This window comes from Punica granatum, chromosome 4, assembly GCF_007655135.1.
Source record: "Punica granatum isolate Tunisia-2019 chromosome 4, ASM765513v2, whole genome shotgun sequence".
NCBI classification, from domain to species: Eukaryota; Viridiplantae; Streptophyta; class Magnoliopsida; order Myrtales; family Lythraceae; genus Punica; species Punica granatum.
In genome coordinates this window covers 17,173,769-17,190,936 of record NC_045130.1, presented here as the reverse complement: position 1 = coordinate 17,190,936, position 17,168 = coordinate 17,173,769, and the positions used below count along the sequence as shown (strand labels likewise).

At 42.1% G+C, this 17,168-nt stretch overlaps 5 protein-coding genes across 5 annotated transcripts; 2 read left to right on the top strand and 3 right to left on the bottom strand.

The window, feature by feature from the left end:
• Window positions 1-63: 63 nt before the first annotated feature.
• Window positions 64-4,510, top strand: LOC116205215 (B3 domain-containing transcription factor VRN1-like). The gene is made up of 4 exons (XM_031537732.1): window positions 64-359; window positions 1,925-2,597; window positions 3,040-3,239; window positions 3,880-4,510. Exons 1-4 carry the CDS (start codon window positions 300-302, stop codon window positions 4,153-4,155), a joined length of 1,209 nt encoding a protein of 402 aa, XP_031393592.1. The 5' UTR covers window positions 64-299; the 3' UTR covers window positions 4,156-4,510.
• A 543-nt stretch (window positions 4,511-5,053) lies between these two features.
• Window positions 5,054-5,978, top strand: LOC116205217. The gene is made up of 2 exons (XM_031537734.1): window positions 5,054-5,241; window positions 5,418-5,978. Exon 2 carries the CDS (start codon window positions 5,438-5,440, stop codon window positions 5,792-5,794), a length of 357 nt encoding a protein of 118 aa, XP_031393594.1. The 5' UTR covers window positions 5,054-5,241; window positions 5,418-5,437; the 3' UTR covers window positions 5,795-5,978.
• Window positions 5,979-5,994: 16 nt separating this feature from the next.
• On the bottom strand, window positions 5,995-7,270 carry LOC116205216 (transmembrane protein 45B). Its single transcript, XM_031537733.1, has one exon. It carries the CDS (start codon window positions 7,131-7,133, stop codon window positions 6,228-6,230), a length of 906 nt encoding a protein of 301 aa, XP_031393593.1. The 5' UTR covers window positions 7,134-7,270; the 3' UTR covers window positions 5,995-6,227.
• A 508-nt stretch (window positions 7,271-7,778) lies between these two features.
• LOC116205214 (pentatricopeptide repeat-containing protein At2g15630, mitochondrial) lies at window positions 7,779-10,413 on the bottom strand. The gene has a single exon (XM_031537730.1). The coding sequence runs from the start codon at window positions 9,995-9,997 to the stop codon at window positions 8,096-8,098; it is 1,902 nt and encodes a 633-aa protein (XP_031393590.1). The 5' UTR covers window positions 9,998-10,413; the 3' UTR covers window positions 7,779-8,095.
• Window positions 10,414-13,843: 3,430 nt separating this feature from the next.
• Window positions 13,844-15,142, bottom strand: LOC116204191 (protein ALP1-like). Its single transcript, XM_031536260.1, has 4 exons — window positions 14,627-15,142; window positions 14,315-14,540; window positions 13,983-14,209; window positions 13,844-13,897 (listed from the first exon to the last, which is right to left on the bottom strand). The coding sequence occupies exons 1-4, from the start codon at window positions 15,140-15,142 to the stop codon at window positions 13,844-13,846; spliced, it is 1,023 nt and encodes a 340-aa protein (XP_031392120.1).
• Between the last annotated feature and the right edge of the window lie 2,026 nt (window positions 15,143-17,168).

The following is a 17,168-nucleotide window of genomic DNA, read 5'->3' as shown; positions in this document are numbered from 1 at the left end:
TCACCGGGTCACAGCACAAATCTCTCGACTCGTTCGACTTTTTAGGTCAAGTTGGCTAATTTTTTAATGTTAAACCTACACACACACACACACACACACACACACTGAGGGAGCAAACCCACTATTTTGACTGGCAAAAAAAGCAGCGGAAGGCGAGGGCTTTAGATCTAGCCGGGGAGGAAGCTATGGAGCAACGATCATCATCCCATCATTGAGCAGCAGCCAGTGGTGTAATCATTCGGCGAAGAAGAGCAAGAAGTGGTCTGGTCGATTCTGTGTATGTCTGCGGAGACCCCACAATGCCCCGGCCGTACTTCTACAAATTAGTGCTTCTCTCCACGATTAAAGAGAAGAGACTGGTGATGAAAGCTTCCCTTCTCTCCTCCTCCTTCCCCGTGGAATTCAACTCTCTTCTTGTCTCGCTAATCCGGTCGGATCATGCCTGATTGTTGGGTTTCTGGGTTTCTTTTGTTGTTGGGGGTCTTCCTGTCGTCTTTGTTGGCTGTTCTTGGTGTTGGGTGTTACGATTGTCGAATTAGTGTCTGGAGATTTCTTGGTGGGATGAAGGGCATTGGAGTTCATCCCTCGGGTTTAGCCTGATGATCCCCCAGAAGGGTGATTTGATTACTGTATAATAATGGGAGAATTATGAAATTCTGGGTTGTAGTGAACCGAGTTATACCATTTGATTTGCCATGTTTGCTCGAGACTGTTTTTTCTGTTTTCCCAATTTTGATGAAAAATATGCGTAGAAGATGAAGTTTTCTGGTGTTGGAAGGACCCTACAGCTGTTTTGCTTCACTGTGCAAAATGGTTTTTGAGGAAGTCGATTAGGGTTGGCAAAGTCAGTTTGGAGGAAAGTGAAAGCGGTAGAATGGTACGATTCTGTAGTTGGAGTAAGCAGTTCGCTGAAGTAAAAAAGGTTTTGGTCAATTCATGTCTTGCTAAACTGAATAAGGCTACTGGCAATTTATTGGCGTCTTACAACAACTAAATATGGCTAACAGCAGTTTATCGGCATCTTAGAACAGCTGAATAGGAGTATTAGCTAGTTACTTGGCATCTTAGGTTGATAGTTTGGTTTCTTAAGAAGAATTTTAAATGCTCTTGCCTGTTGGACTCGCTGAAAACATGAATTTGTTGCTTCTGACTGATCAGTTTTTGGATAGATATTGATTTGCTCTAGTCAAGTAATGGCATCAAATGTTATAAATGATAGATTTTGTAGATACTTTTGGATAATCAGGTGTCGATGTTGTTGTTGTTGGGAATTTTCAACCCTTTTTTTCTGTCCACTGTCTGTTTGTTGTTTGTGTTACCACGCTGCATCTTCTATTCCACTGGTTGATAAGAAGGTTCCCTTAACAGGGGATGACACATAACTTTTTCAAAGATATTATGAGGCTGCAGATTCCATTATCTTGGTCTTTTAGTGTGATTATCCTCTCTCCTTTTCCCACTCCTTTTCTGTTTCGGATTTACAAAATTTGTTGAGCCTTGTGCCTTGTAAATACTTGTCATAGATATGTTGGTGTTAACGAGCAACTAGATACTTGAGAGGCTCTTTTATTTTTCTTTTATGACTTTTTCAGAAATTATTGCATTTAGCTAATGGGGTTGTAGAGCTAAGAAGTCCGTATGCCCAGGAACCCTATATTTTGCTGCAATCTGTTATGTTCTATTACATGTCTAAATCTGGTAATAGGATTTTGTATTCCATGTTTTGATGAGGTGACTTGATGGTTCTATATTTTATTTTGAGGTATATTTTTGCTGATATTTGCTCTCTCCGTTTAATCTATGGACATACATATTATATGTAATTAGCTTCAACAACAGTTTGCTCTAATATACTATTGTAAGTTTTACTAGTGCACTGTTTTACTGATGAAAGATTCTTATTACATATTTTTGTTTCTCTCAGAGGATTCCAGATAATTTTCTCAGGAAACACCGGGACGAACTTTCTCCTGTTGCGACCCTTCACGTGTCCGACGGCCACCTTTGGCGTGTTGGTATTAGAAAGGCTGATAACAAGTTCTGGTTCCATGATGGGTGGCAGGAATTCGCTGAGCATTACTCTATAGGTATTGGGTACTTCCTCATCTTCAGATATGAGGGCAACTCTATATTCAACGTTTACATCTATAACCTGACGACGTCAGAGATTAACTACCAGCCCCACGGCCGTAGCTCGGCCAGTGGAGAGCAATATCACCAAGTGAGACGGTACACACCGTGGAATGAGATGGAGGATGAGGAATCTTCTGATGCTCTGGACACTGCATCCCCATACCGGGCTACTCCTGACTCGTTGAAGAAGAAAGCTGTAAATAGTAGCAGCAGTGTAGATCAGCTCAGTCTCAGCCGGAGTTTCAACCCCACAACTCTGCAGAGCTTGTTTAATGGAAACATGCATCCTGGGGCGAAGAATGCAGTTCACTCGCACCCAGGTGCCCGACCTACTGGTCAAGAAGTTCTTTATTCAGGCAGGATGAAGCTTAAGAGCGCCGGGGATGAGGTCAAGGAGCAGGGACAGAATGAAGATGGCCGGAAACCCAAAAAACCTGGGAGGAAGAAGCGAAAAATTGAACCCAGTGAGCTCTTAAAACTCAACTTCTCCTTCCTTTGATAATAAATCCCATTCCAAAATGTTGTATCAGTAATGATTACTTAGTTGATAATTTATCTCCATTTGGTTCCAGAGACCTTGGAAAATCTTATTTCAAATGTTCCTTTTTCACTTCCTAAGAAAATAAATGAAATAAGGATGAAATGCATTCAATTGGAGTTTACTACACTTTGATGATCCGAACGTCTTGTAAGCCACAATCCCCCATTTTCTTCTATTAGAAAACTGTACGACTTTCCACAGTTTTCTAGAAACAAATGGAGATGCTTTCAGCTAGGCTTTGTCTGAGTCAGTCAGTGGTTTTAGTTTCTAAGAGGGATATCCTCTGACAGATCAAATATCGTGTTTTCATATAATGGGCATGATCTTTTCATATGACTCAGTCTGGTTTAACATCGGCATTGCAGGTGAGCCTATGTCATCAACTCAACCGGACGAGGAATCAGAAATGCGGTTTAGGTTCTATGCAAGTGCTTCCACTCGGAAGAGAACTGTTACAGCAGAAGAAAGGGAAAGAGCCATTAACGCAGCCAAAATGTTTGAACCGCAGAACCCATTTTGCCGGGTCGTCTTGCGGCCATCCTACCTGTACCGCGGTTGCATCATGGTGAACCCATAAACACTTGATCCTCTATGCACTCTGTCTTCCCCCCACCCCTCCTACTTTTGCCCCCCTCTTCCTATTCTTGTCATGTGTCTACTTTGGCCCTTGGGTGTTCAACATGCCCGTGGGATCCATGTATGAAGCCCACGTGGGTGGATCATACCATGTTGAACGCGCACATAGGAGACTCAAAGATCATTGCTAGGTCTGGCCATTAATAAGCAGAAAAACCTGAACTGAAGTGGATTAAAACCATGACTTCTAGTGTGATTTTCATTGGCGAAACAACTGCTGATGCTTGGAACATAAGGCAGAAAATTGTGCTGAAATTGGACTCTGAATTGTTGCAGGAATAGAGGTAAATTCGAGCCAGACATCCTTCTTATTCCCAAAAGCCCTAAAACCAGAGCTAAACCGTGGAATAGAACCAGAAAATGCCAGCTCTATTTTCCCCTTTCTCAGGGTCATAATCTTTTCTCCTTTCCGGTTTGCTCTTGGCATGAAAAATTGAATTCGAATGGGTTCTGCATAAATCTTAGGCATGCCTAAACTTGATATTGCCATGCCTTTACTTGGAGAAACATATGTTTCTTTTTTTCGCCTTTCACATTGTCCTTACTTACACTGTTTGAAATGTCTGCAGTATCTTCCCTCCTGCTTTGCCGAAAAGCACCTAAACGGAGTCTCAGGATTCATAAAACTCCAGCGCGCTGATGGGAAGCAGTGGCCCGTTCGATGCCTTTACAGGGGAGGTAGGGCCAAGCTAAGCCAGGGATGGTACGACTTCTCGTTGGAGAACAACTTGGAAGAAGGAGATGTCTGTGTGTTTGAGCTCATTTCCGCCCGAGAGGTCATCTTGAAAGTCACCACCTTCCGAGTTGTCGATGATGCCGTGTTGCTGAATCAGCATCCCCGATAATTAAGGATATAATAGGATTGGCTGTATCTTCTGGGTCGGGGGTCTTGTTCCTGTTGGGTAACCCTTTTTCTTTTTATTTTATCCCATGGTGTCTAGTTACTGATCGGGTTTTCTGGGTGTGGATTTTGAGCAGCAACTTAGTGTCTATATGCTCTCAAGTTCGATTTAGCGTGAATTGAACCTAATTTGTGGCTGTTAGAAAGTTTCGGTGTCAGATCTGTTGGCTTAATGTGGTTTAGTCTTTCCCAGTTTCTTCCGTTGTCCTTTAAGGAGTGTAGGGCTGTAAATACATTGTTCACTTGAGCTAGTAATGAAATGCACCCGAACAGCATATATCAATCACTGTACTGTTAAATTGTTAATCGTCTTTACTCGTTAACTTCTAGACATATTTGCCTATGGTTGAGCCGAATGAGAGGTTCCTCACCCTGTTGGGTTCTGGTCAATACCAAAATTAATCATCGAGCAAGGAGAAACGGGACTAACCTGATATTTTGCTTGTTTACCATCTTCCATGGAAGATGGTAAACGGGCACAACATGAAAAGGCTACTACTTGAAGTATGCTAGCCTGCATGAAGTTGCTCGATCAAGGACTGCACATGCACGTGAACAAATATGAACAGGTTCTTTCGGTTTGGAAAGTCGAACTAATACAGACAGCTCCACTGAATATCAGCTAGGTGGTTTCAACTATCAGACTGTCTGAGCACGATTGTATAGTCGTAACTCTGATTATATCACTTGCTCCGATGCAGTAAACTGTGTCTTAGGGGCCAAGTAGATGCACGCATTCCATTTGAATGATGCATTGCTGCACTGAATTTTTGTTTATTTATTTATCTTTTTGGGTCATGTTATAAATTGTGTGGTCCAAGTTCTTTTCTTTGTTCCACTAAGCCCACCATAGTCACCCTTCTCCTTTACGAATCGAGCACATCCCATCTGTTCTCCAGCCAACCATACGCTCCTCTCCCCACCTTATCCTCTTCTTTCCTTAACTTTCCATTTTCCTTTTCCCTAACCCAATCATTTTTCCATCAGAACTCCCTCAACTCAACAGCTCTCCCAGGATCACCTCAACCAGGTCAGGATAGCACTAAATCTTAACACCACCCAGTGATTCTTTCCCGTCGAATGATGTCGATTGAGTGTATTATATGTTCTTCATCATCGATTCGTGTCAGCATTAAGTGCAATAATATCGTAATTATTACCTACCCATTGTGTGTCTTATTTCCTGTTGTGATGATGATATCACAGGTCGTGGGTCGGAGCCGAAGATGGCGGCAGCAGCAGCAATGACAGCCTCAGCCACGGCCTTCACTGCCACCCGGATGCCCAAGGCCCGGGTGGTCCGCCACATCGGCGGGCTGAACTCGTTCGGTGGGCTTAAGGCCCACAACTGCGTGGCCTCCCTGGGGGTCTCGGTATCCACCCAGCAATCGTTCGCCAACTTCGTGAGCTCGCTGAGGTCATCCTACGGCAAGGCGGGCAAGGGTGGGGCTCTGGGCTCGACCTGCAATGCTGCTGGGGAAATCTTCAGGATCGCTGCCATAATGAACGGGCTCGTGCTTATCGGGGTAGCAGTAGGGTTCGTGCTCCTCAGGATTGAAGCTTCCGTTGAAGAGGCTGAATAAGAGATTGATTCCCCCCACATCAACTGCTGCTTTCAGTTGGGTTCTGTTTCTTTGATTCAGAAGATCGTCTGTTCTTCTTTTGTTGTTTGATATAAATGTAGAACCTATTGTTTCTGGATATGTCAGTCAACAAACTCGATTGCAAGTTCTCCGAAATCGATTACGATTATTTCAGTAAAAAAAACTTAAATGTACTGGGAAGCAGCTCAAACCGGGTAACGGTCGATCAAGCACCTAATATTGCTGTCACACTATATCCCGATAAATGGGTCTTACATAGGAACTATCACGGATTCATGGTCGGAGCATGAGTGTAATTACAACCGAGGGCAAACACGCTTTATTCGCGTAGTAGGTTCTGACATAATATCGGATAATTATCCCAAACCTTGATCAGTAGTTCCTCCCCAAGGAGTCTAATTATCGGTTGATCCTATACGCCCAAGGAGTGATCTGGTTTGAAGCTCCTGATTGATAGGGTCAGACCCAAATCTCCTCCGCTCCCGTTCTGAAGCTTTTGATACTCGGCTGACCTTTTTCCAGTAGTTCCCTTGCTGCTGGCTAGCTTCAGGCAGAGGATCCCAGTGAGCACCAGCACAGTAGATAGTATCCAACTGAACTGCAAGTTGGCAAGGGCCCGCGCCCTCGAGTCTGCATCCTTGGATGCACAGACAACAGTTGGCTCCCCGTGATGCGCAGGCAGGCCTAAATGTAGGGCACAGCCGTTTGGGACCAGCTTGGGGACCCACAGCATGAATCCCATGTTTATGAACCAAAGCCCTTGGAAGACCACGGAGACTGCAAGGACGAGAGAGGCGGGAAAGCTTGTGGGGGATAGAGTTACAGTTATAGCCGAGAGGAATGAGACTAGTACAATGAGCTGCAGGAGCCAGTGATATTGCCCTTCAATCCCGACGTGATCAGTCGAGTGGAAGTGGAGGAGGAAGAGCTCTTGGCCAAACACTGAACTTGCAAGAACTGCGATAACCCCATAGAGACTCTCTGCTGTCTGGGTCAGTTCTGCGAAGAGGGCGTATCCTGAATACACTAGAAGGTGAAGGAACATAGTCGCATGCTCGAAGTTATCGAGCCTAAATTCCAACTTGACAATCGGGAAGTCCAGGACTTGGGTGATGATCGCGAGGATGGATAAGGATAGGATGAGGACAAGATCGAGGTTCCGCAGATTGAGGAAGGGGATATTCAAGGGGTATGAGAATCTTGCCTTGAAGTTATCAGGGCCTTTGTGGAAGAAGGCTTGGGCCATGTTGAGAATGTGCCATAGACCGAGAAGTGCTACGGCAAACCCCGGGATTAAATGTCCCACAAAAGTTCCCATCAAAAATCTAGAGAGTCTGAAGCAATTCTATGAACATTGACGAGTTCCAGGCCTCGGGAGCACTTGTGGCTTGCAGAGGATTCTTATAAGCAAGAGCAGAACAGCGTGGGACACTGTCGAGATGATTGATGGGTGCATGCTGCATGTAATTCCACAAATGTATCCTGGTGTTTTTGGTAAACCAAGTTGCTCCCGAAAATGAAATGCTGCTGCGGCTCAAAAGGAACATGGTGATTCACGCAACTGTCCAAAAGTCGATGGACGATGATGCAGCTGTTGCCCGTCAAAGATCAGATTTTAGACTCTTCGATGGCTTGAAAGAGTGTTCCTCTATGCAGAAGATACTACTTTCACGGGAAAGTAATTGCACTATCCTGATATTAGTGGAAAGGGGAGGTGGCTCCACTGGCACTAATGGAACCCAGGGACCATATAAATCAAAGAGTTCTTTAATCGTGGTACACAGGCATATTCCAAGTATTATCCTAGGCTAAAAGCTTTCTTTGCATAAAAAGAAGAAAGAAGGACCACAGTTCGCGATTTTCGGTTTTCAATCTCCCTTTCTTCTCTTGCTTTCTGGTGCTAATGTTCACAGAATGACGAGAATAGTCAATATTTGATTAAGAGATATCTCAAAAACACACATGCAAAAGAAAATTCGGACTACTATGATTTATAGAACACAATTATAACACGGCATTTTTGTTTCTATCAACTTATGCAGATTATACAGCATTATCACAATTCTGAATAACTAGTTGCCATCTAACCGGTAAATATATCTCCAGATAGAATATGTGAAGGGTCAGAGTACACCTTGCAAATTCATGATGGATTATAGCTCCACCGTGATATAGTTGGACTCTGAAGTAGTGCGATTCAGCTCACAAACAGAACATGTACGAATCTGTCTGAATCGTTCTCATCAGATTACGTAACAGCTCACGAGCATATAAATACGATCAGCTGTTCCCTTCAGTGTCATCATCTTGCTTCATTCCCTCTATCAACGAAATGTAGGTGCTGTCATTGGGAGTAATCTCTTTGCTAACCATTTCCTTTAGGAGCTCCTCAGCACGAACCCCTTCACCACTCTTGCACAGTCCTTGAATCAGTGCATTGTAAGTGAGTAGTGTGGGATTGAAGCCGATATTCAACATCTCATCCCGAGTTCTGAAGGCTTCCTTCATATCTCCTCGCTTGCTATAAGCACTTATAAGGGTGTTGTAACTGACAAAATCAGGCTTTATTCCCCTTCCCTTCATCACATCAATAAGCCCACGAGCTTCCTCAACTTTCCCGTCCCTGCAGAGTCCTTGCATAAGGGTATTGTAGGTCACTTCATCAGGAGAAATCTTCATCTCGTCCATCTCCTCCAAAAGTGAGAAAGCTCGCTCCACTCCTCCGGTGGCACAATGGCCATCAATTAGAGCATTAAACATCACAAGATCAGGGGCAATTCCATCTTTTCTAACTCTCTTGAACAATTCATCGGCTTCTTTCATTCTGTCACGTTTTCCCAAAACGTAAATAAGGGATGTATAAGTTACTCGCGTGGGCTGAATTCCTTTGCCTAACATCTCGTCTCGGAGCTTAAAGGCTTTCGATGCATTCCCACACCTGCAGTACCCATTGATCAAGATATTATATGTGATGGCATCAGGGAGCACCCCCTGTTCTTCCATCTCCTTTATCAGATTATCAGCTTCGCTCATTTTTCCTTCCATGAATATGGCATGGATCAATAAATTGAAGGTAGAAGCAGTCGGTTTGATGCCCTTCTTCACCATCTCATCCCGATATCTAAAAGCTGTCTGCAGGTCGCCTTTATTACAATACCCATCAATCAAGGCATTATATGTCACAGCAGTAGGAATCAACTCAGCTTCAAACATTTTACCGAGAAAGCCTGACGCCTCCTCAAGCCTTCCCACCTTGCACATCCCGGCAATAATTGATCCAAATGAATATGCATCAGGTTCAATCCGTTTACACTTCATTGTATTAAAAATCAACAGAGCTCCTTCGACCCTCCTGTTCACGCAATACCCGTGGATAAGTGTATTATACGTGACAACGTTGGGCTTAATGCCCAAACACTCCATGGTACCGACAAACTCTTTGGCCTTCTTCAACTTCCCCTCCTTGCACAGCACATTGATCATTATATTGTAAGTATAGACGGTCGAACCAATCCTCAACCGGAACATCTCAGCATACAGAACCCACGCCGACCCAGTCCTATTCAACCTAAGGAACAAACTGAGCAGACTGTTGCAAGTCTCAATCTTGGGCAAGAAGCCCTTCTCTTTCATCATGTAGAAGCACTCCATTGCCTCATCAGCCCTCTTCAGGTCGCAGCAAGCCCGTATAAGAAAATCGAAGACGATGCTACTTTTCGAGCCCAATTGAGCATGGCACACCGCCAGCTCGTCGAATACTTCTTTCACCGGGAGAGCACTGCTGCTAACGATCCGGTTCAGGAGTTGCAATGCTGGCTTCGGGGACGGGATGCGGGAGGCTATTGCTGCGCCAAGGCAGAGAGTCTTGGCATCCGGGAGGCATTGGGGGTTGATGCGGGATAGAAAGTCGAGCGCGAGCTCGGGGGTCTTGTGGAGGCACGAGAGGGTGGTGGAGATGAGGGAGGGAGTGAGCTGTGGCGCGAGCTGTTCGATGAAATGCCACTGAGAGGACCGGACCGAGCTCAGGAGCACCTTGGGAGTGATCTCGTTGGCCAGGCCTTGGGTTTCGAGCTGTGAGGCGGAGGAAGAGAACTGGGGGGAGAACTGCCGGCGGCGGTGGGCTCCTGGTAAGAGGGACTTGAGGTTTTGGGAGGCAAGGAGCTTGAGGTTGTGGGGTTTCATGTCAGCGAGAAATGGAGGAAGCGAGAGTTGGGATGCCGTGAGGCGGGCAGTTTAGAGAGAGAGAGACAGAAAGAGAGAGGGAGCTGAGAGCGGTTGCTCAGCTCACGAGCGCGGTGGTGGTTCGGAGGTCTCCGATGAGTGTCGTCGGCTCGACGCGCGGCTGACTGACTGACTGAACTCTCAAACATGTCATTGTGGCGGCGGGAAGGGAGTTGGGAGCTGAGAGCGGTTGCTCAGCTCATGAGCGCGGTGGTGGTTCGGAGGTCTCCGATGAGTGTCGTCGACGCGCGGCTGACTGACTGACTGGACTCTCAAACATGTCATTGTGGCGGCGGGAAGGGAGTTGGGCTGAGATACAGGGTGTTTATGGGCCTAAGGCCCATGGGCCTAATGAGTAAAAGAAAAGTCTCCAGTGGCATAATCACTGCTCAAATGGTAATATAGCTATAGCCTATAGCGAGAGATTTGTAACTGTTTTCAGGAAATTAAAGTATCAAGAAGATCTAAGATTTATATCTTAAGAAACGAATAACCTCGATATTTGTCAAACTCGTTTCCATCCAAAATAACCGTCTCTCAAGCGAGGATACAGCTAAAAGAAATCGATATCGTGCCAACTGCGAAAAGTTCATGTACCGCAAATAGTGATGGGTCGCGTGACATCTCAGCTACAATTCGTCTATGGACCTACCATAAAGGATGTGATGTAGTGTTCGACAGTTTTTAAATCCTGCAAGTGCACGAGCCGTGACAAGTAATAAAATGATGAATAAAGAGTATCATTCCCACGAGAACTTGACCTAAAACTTTACTAGCAATCGAAATTCACGACTTAATCGAAGTCAAGCAAATCGAAAATTGATTGATTAAAATAAAAAAAAAAACAAATCAAGAATAATTACTTATCAATTGGTAGAGATGGCCTAGAATTACAATTTCCCCTAACACTTAGCTAACTCGAGATACTCTCTATATTCTAATTGGTTTAAAATCCTCTCTACTAACCTAGGTTCTTAACTATCCTTAATGTTCTTTCAAATTATTCAAGAAAATATTCGCACTAACCGATCCCCTATATTTCTATGGTTATCAAATTAATGCAAGTTCATTAACAACCAACCCTTCAACTACCTATGGTGAATAGGTATTATTTCTATCATACCCACAAATCAACTGTAAACCCAAATCTACCCTCGAAACGATCTATCAAAGCCGATCTTGGGATAGTCTACCCCTAGTTTATATCTAGAATTCTCCTTTTGAGTTCATCTAGACGATTGGGATTAATACAATTGGTGATCAGACAATCGCAAGCATCAATCAATGAAATAGATTAAATAGATTAGAATCAAAAACTCATTAGATCATAAGAAAATAATCAAATTAACTACATACAGGTTCAATTGTAATCGTGGAATATGAAATTAGCCCATAAGGAATGAAGAACAAATCCAAGAATTCAACATAAACATTGAAATTGAAGAGAAATTAATAAGAGTTTAAGATAAAAATGACACGATCGTGCCACAAGAACCCAAAAACCAAATAAAATCTCCCTTAAATGTATGCTTTCTCCTCTGCTGCCTTTTATAGGGAGAAAGACAGCAAAGGAATATTTAAGTTTCTCACCCAAATTTAATTTCCTAATAATTGAAATTCAATTTCCTATTTTAAGTATGAAGGAATATCTTTCATAAGACCCAACAATATTAATTCAAATAAATCAAAATATCTCCATCTTTATTTTCTTTTGCAAATATTTTCGGGACCCATGCAAAATATAAAGACAAATTTTGGTTGGGTGAATAGGTCACGAATGGCCTAGGCCTCCAAATCCGCGGCTTGGGCCCTCCCGAGTCAATAAAATAACACCACGCACCGAATTTTAACTTGTCTAATCTTCCTCATCCAAACTCCAAACCCCAAACCATGAATCGTTTGAACCATTTCTTTTCTAACTCGATAAGCTTTCTATCCATATGCAAGAGGCTGCAAAAGATCACTTAATGAACTAACTCCAAAAATCACCTAAAGAAAAACAAAAAGCTAATAAAAACTCCTAAAACCTATAACAATGCTAATGAATGAAAAACAAACTAAAAGCCTACTCAAACTAACATAAACTCGATAAACTAACTATAATTATACCCGTTAAAAGAGTTGAATAACTCTGCTTTTGTAGATTTATCATATTACTTTTCTTTTGCAGTAGGAATGAGCTGAATTTTTTCTGAGCTTAATTATTATTATTATAAAAAAATAAAAAAATAAAAGAAAAGAAAAAAAAGAAAAAGGAAAGAACAATTCAATTTCTTTATGTCTTTGAGGTTATAAGTTGGCACCTGGCAAAACAAAACATGGGCATTTCTACCATTCCGCTGGTGGAATGGTTCCTTTAGGTGGGGTAACCGATTGACTGGTACACCCGGTCAACTACAAAATTGTTTTCCTTTTAGCTTTTGAATAAAATATGAAAAGAATGATATAAAAATAAAAATAAATGTTTTTTTAAAGGGAATAACAAAAATAAATAATGTAAAAATTTAAATTTTCTTATGTTGCATTAAAAAAAAGTAACATGAATAGGTTTTATATATTAGGATATCGAAAATTGTATGGTTATCACACGTTGAGTAACAGTTACCATAGCATTAAAATTTGCAATAACACCAATACAAGATATATTAACTTAGTTAAAATTGATGAACTTATAAACATTTTGTATTGGTGTTATAGCAAAATCGAAAGTTTTCCAATAAAAACGGTACAAGAAGTGGTAAATTACTTCAACTTGGTTAACTTATCATTTTTTGAATTGAAATTATTGAAACTCGAAAGTTTTCTAATAACACCAGTACAGGATGTGGTAACTTCGTTAAAATTGGTGAACTTATCACAATTTGTACTAGTTCTATCGAAAATCGATTGTTTTCTGTAACACAAGTACAAGAAGTGGTAACTTAGTTGAAATTGGTCTGATTATCAAATTTCCTTCCAGTGTTATCATAATTCCAAAGATTTGCGATAACATCAATACAAGATGTGGTAACTTAGTTAAAACATGTGAACTTATCACATTTTATACTAACGTTATCCAGAATCAAAAGTTTTTCGATAACCCATGTTTAAAATGAGGTAACGTAGTTCAAGGCAAGGTATCACAATTTGAACTGATATTATCAAAAATAATTTTTTTTTTCAATAACTCGGTACAAGATGTGGTAACTTAGTTCAAATTAAGCAAGCAAGTTATTAGATGGTGAAATGTGATTATTGAAAATTAAAAGTTTCTGTTAACTCTAGCACAAGATGTGAAAACCTAGTCTAGAAGGGGAAATCGCTACGGTTATCACATTTTGAGTAAATGTTATCGAAAATAGAAAGTTTTTCTATAACTCTAATACAAGATGCGATAACCTAGTTCAAATATGGAAAATACCGACGGTTATCACAAGTTGAACTGAGGTTATCGAAAATTGAGAATTTTTCGATAACTCTAATACAAGATGTGATAATCTAGTTCAGATAGGGGAAATAACGGTGGTTATCATATATTGAACTGAGTCAACGAAGGCCCCGTTTGGATAGTGGGTTAAAATAACCATGATTTTAACTTTAACTTTAACTCTACACTACACAACAAAACACACATTTGAAAAGTCAAACTGGTGGGCCCCATATCTTATTCAAACACACAATCTCATTATAAACAGTTATCTACTACATCCATTCATTTTATTTATTACCGACTTCATCTTGTTTCCGCTTGCCATATTGCATCTGCCATACGGTTACGTAATGCATCCATTTTCTTGCTTCTCATGTTTACGTCAACTCGATCTCCAATTAGATGAGGAGGATTTCGGAATTCATTGTAATATTGCCATGCATTTCCATGCTCTGCGAATAATCTGTCGTGATAATTATTAAGCCGAATGAAATTATGCAATACGAAGCATGCAAGAGTAATTTGTCCTTGGCAAACCGGGCGGTAATTTGATATTGACCGCAGTATGGCAAATCTGCTCTTCAGCACCCCAAAACACCGCTCGATAACATTACGAACGGATGCGTGCCGCTGATTGAATAACTCTTTCTTCGTCGTTGGTGGGGTGTCGTCATTAAAGTCACTGCGGTGGTACCTCTGCCCTTTGTAAGGAGCCATATAACCGGGAATATTGGGGTATCTCGCATCAACTACATAATATTGTTCTGCAATATTATAAATATAGATCTAATATATAAGAGTTGTAAAATGTAATTATGGAAATACATACGCAATTGACAAGAAAACATGCGATATGAGTAAGAACTTACCACCATATGGAGCGGGGAATGTCTGCAATGTAGCGGCATCGGACAAAATTCTTGAGTCGTGAGCCGAACCCTCCCATCCAGTCACGACATGTGTGAACATCATGTCATGCGAACAAGCGGCGAGAATATTTTGCATAATCTCGTTATTTCGATCGCGATACGCGCCTCTCACCGATGAAGGAATAGTAGCCGCCACGTGTGTTCCATCGATTGCTCCAATGCAATTCTACGAGAATAATGGAAAGAATACGAATTACAAATTAATTGGAAAAATTAACTGCCAAATTAATATCTCAGATGTATGAAAAATACCTTAAAGAATGGGTACCATTTTCGGCATCTCTGAATTTCAAGCTGCACGTCAACGTTCCTCCGTCTTATGTACGTTGGTGGCAATGAATGAATTCCTCTAACTATTACCTTGATGAGCCGTGACACCGTCTCCTTAGAATGCTGAAAGCGTTCGGCAACCACAAACAATCGCGTACTATGTGCAACAACCATTAAGAACATGCCGACCATTTCCTCGACGGTTGTACCTTTCCTGGTATTTCTGATTCCACAGTTTGCCCTTAGCGTATCGCACAAGTTATGAAATACGTGAGGGTTCATCCTGAAATTCTCGAAACACCTTGTGTCATTGGGAAGAACTTCCTCTATGTAATGTCTACCTTGTAGCGTTGAGGTTCTACAAGGAATGTTGCGCGGGACATGTTGTTCGGCCGCTGCATTCTCAAGGGCCAGATAAATCCACGTAAGCTCATTGTCGTAATCTTCTTCATAACTTGGTTGAGTTTCATTTCGCCGTGAATTACCATGTCTTGGCATCGTGCGTTCCCTTTTGCTCAGCAGACTATAGTGACAAACAATATGGCATCAACTACGTAATTTGGATTTATAAGGTGAAACGAAACAAGTTTCAAACACTGTATACGAATGCAAGACTAGTGCACAAACAAAATAGACAAATAGCACAGCATTCACATATAACCAAGGCAAACAATCAAAGCAACGTACTTGCACACACAACAAATATAAAAGGGAAGTGTTTAGTTAATGTCATAACATTTAAACAATACGAAATTATGACAGAGTAGAGGATGCATCATGCCCGCTCAAGGGGCAACAAGGCGACGAACCCATGGAAGCCTTGCATCATCGAGAAAGCACATGAACATACGCCTTGTCTGCTCATCCTTGGATAGACAGTCACTGGCCACGAGGTACTCTTCAATGGATAGTTGTGGACGCAATTCATTCAGTACAGCCATTGACTCCTCGATAGAACCCGCAGCTGGTTTCTCGAGGCTCGTCACTGATTTACTTCTCTTCGATGTCGGAGGGGTACAATTTCTCTCCTTCTCCCTCCTACTCATATTGCACTTCAACATGTTGAGGCACTCCTACAATCGGGAGTCAGCGTTGGAACTCCTTCTACGCACTTGACGACGGGACGCTGTAACAACAGGTTCGGTAACCGCATGGATCGGGTCATCACTATCGCCGGAGCCTTCTTCAAGATTGATTGGTTCTTTTCCCCGACTTGTCGCTGCTGCTAGGAAGTCCTCTTCCATGCATGCATAAGTTGTTGGGCTCTTTGGTGGTTCTGCAGATGAAATACGTAACGCACCTGTTGCTGTTTTAGATCTGAACAACTCATTTAATGAGTTGTAATGCTTGCAGCCTTTGACTTGGAAACTCTTGTACCCACTGTTTTTCTGCATGTAAATAAAAATGAACAGTTGCGCAGTAACAACTTCCAGTGAAAACATACAAATTGGAAAGAGCAAGAAACACAGGTTATTATTACTATACCTTAATAAATTTGTCCCACACATTAGCACTGGCCTTTACGGTGTTGGTTGTCTCATCCCAACCGACACCAGTGTGCGCAACAAGCTCAGTGAACTACGTGTATTGGGTCCGCAGCCTGCGAAGCTTCTGCTGCAACTTCTTGCTGCCGAGAGTAGTGCTTGGAAATTGCTCTTCTAGCTCCTTATTCATTTGTTCCCAATCCTTTCCTTTCCAAGATGTAGTATGCGTCCTTGTGAACTTCTCGAGCAACACGTCAATGAATGCACTCTCCAATGCATCTGTCCACTCAAGTATGCCATCACCCTTGGGGGCCATCTCTGTCTAAATGCTGCAGCAAAAACTTACAAAGCCACGCACGTAACTACCATTATGAAACCACGAACTGATTTTAACAAATATAAGTCCAATGCAGCCGTGAAAGATTCACACGCAGCTTGCCAAGAAGGGAGTCCACAATGGTTGAGCAGTAAACTCGTGATAATCGCAGTATGGCAAATGCAAATACATAACGGTACCTAAGTCTAGGATCAGCGAAACACAGCTGCCAAGAAACACAGGTCATACTATACTGCTCATACAACAAGCGAAGTGCAAATCGGAGTACAGCAAAAAACAAATGAACTGAATCATCCGAGAGTTATAACAAGTTTCGATCATAAACTTTCTCACGTAATATTGCCATCGAACAACTGCAGTACAGATCAGCGAAACACAGCTGCCAAGAAACACAGGTCATACTGTACTGCTCATACAACAAGCGAAGTGCAAATCGGAGTACAACAAAAAACAAACGAACTGAACCATCCGAGAGTTATAACAAGTTTCGATCAAAAACTTTCTCACGTAATATTGCCATCGAACAACTGCAGTACAGATCAGCGAAACACAGCTGCCAAGAAACACAGGGCATACTGTACTGCTCACACAGATCAAGAGAAGTGAAATCGGAGTACAACAAAAAACAAACGAACTGAACCATCCGAGAGTTATAACAAGTTTCGATTAAACACTTTCTCACATACATTTCATCGAACAACTG

Excerpts from the sequence above, each read along its gene's own strand:
- LOC116205216 (XM_031537733.1), bottom strand. The coding sequence starts at position 7,133 with ATGGGAACTTTTGTGGGACATTTAATCCCGGGGTTTGCCGTAGCACTT.
- LOC116204191 (XM_031536260.1), bottom strand. The coding sequence starts at position 15,142 with ATGCCAAGACATGGTAATTCACGGCGAAATGAAACTCAACCAAGTTAT. Across the intron at positions 14,541-14,626 it reads AATGGTACCCATTCTTTAAG|AATTGCATTGGAGCAATCGA; the intron begins GTATTTTTCATA and ends TTATTCTCGTAG. Across the intron at positions 13,898-13,982 it reads CAATATCAAATTACCGCCCG|AGCATGGAAATGCATGGCAA; the intron begins GTTTGCCAAGGA and ends GATTATTCGCAG.
- LOC116205214 (XM_031537730.1), bottom strand. The coding sequence starts at position 9,997 with ATGAAACCCCACAACCTCAAGCTCCTTGCCTCCCAAAACCTCAAGTCC.
- LOC116205217 (XM_031537734.1), top strand. The coding sequence starts at position 5,438 with ATGGCGGCAGCAGCAGCAATGACAGCCTCAGCCACGGCCTTCACTGCC.
- LOC116205215 (XM_031537732.1), top strand. The coding sequence starts at position 300 with ATGCCCCGGCCGTACTTCTACAAATTAGTGCTTCTCTCCACGATTAAA. Across the intron at positions 360-1,924 it reads CGATTAAAGAGAAGAGACTG|AGGATTCCAGATAATTTTCT; the intron begins GTGATGAAAGCT and ends TGTTTCTCTCAG. Across the intron at positions 3,240-3,879 it reads TGTACCGCGGTTGCATCATG|TATCTTCCCTCCTGCTTTGC; the intron begins GTGAACCCATAA and ends AAATGTCTGCAG.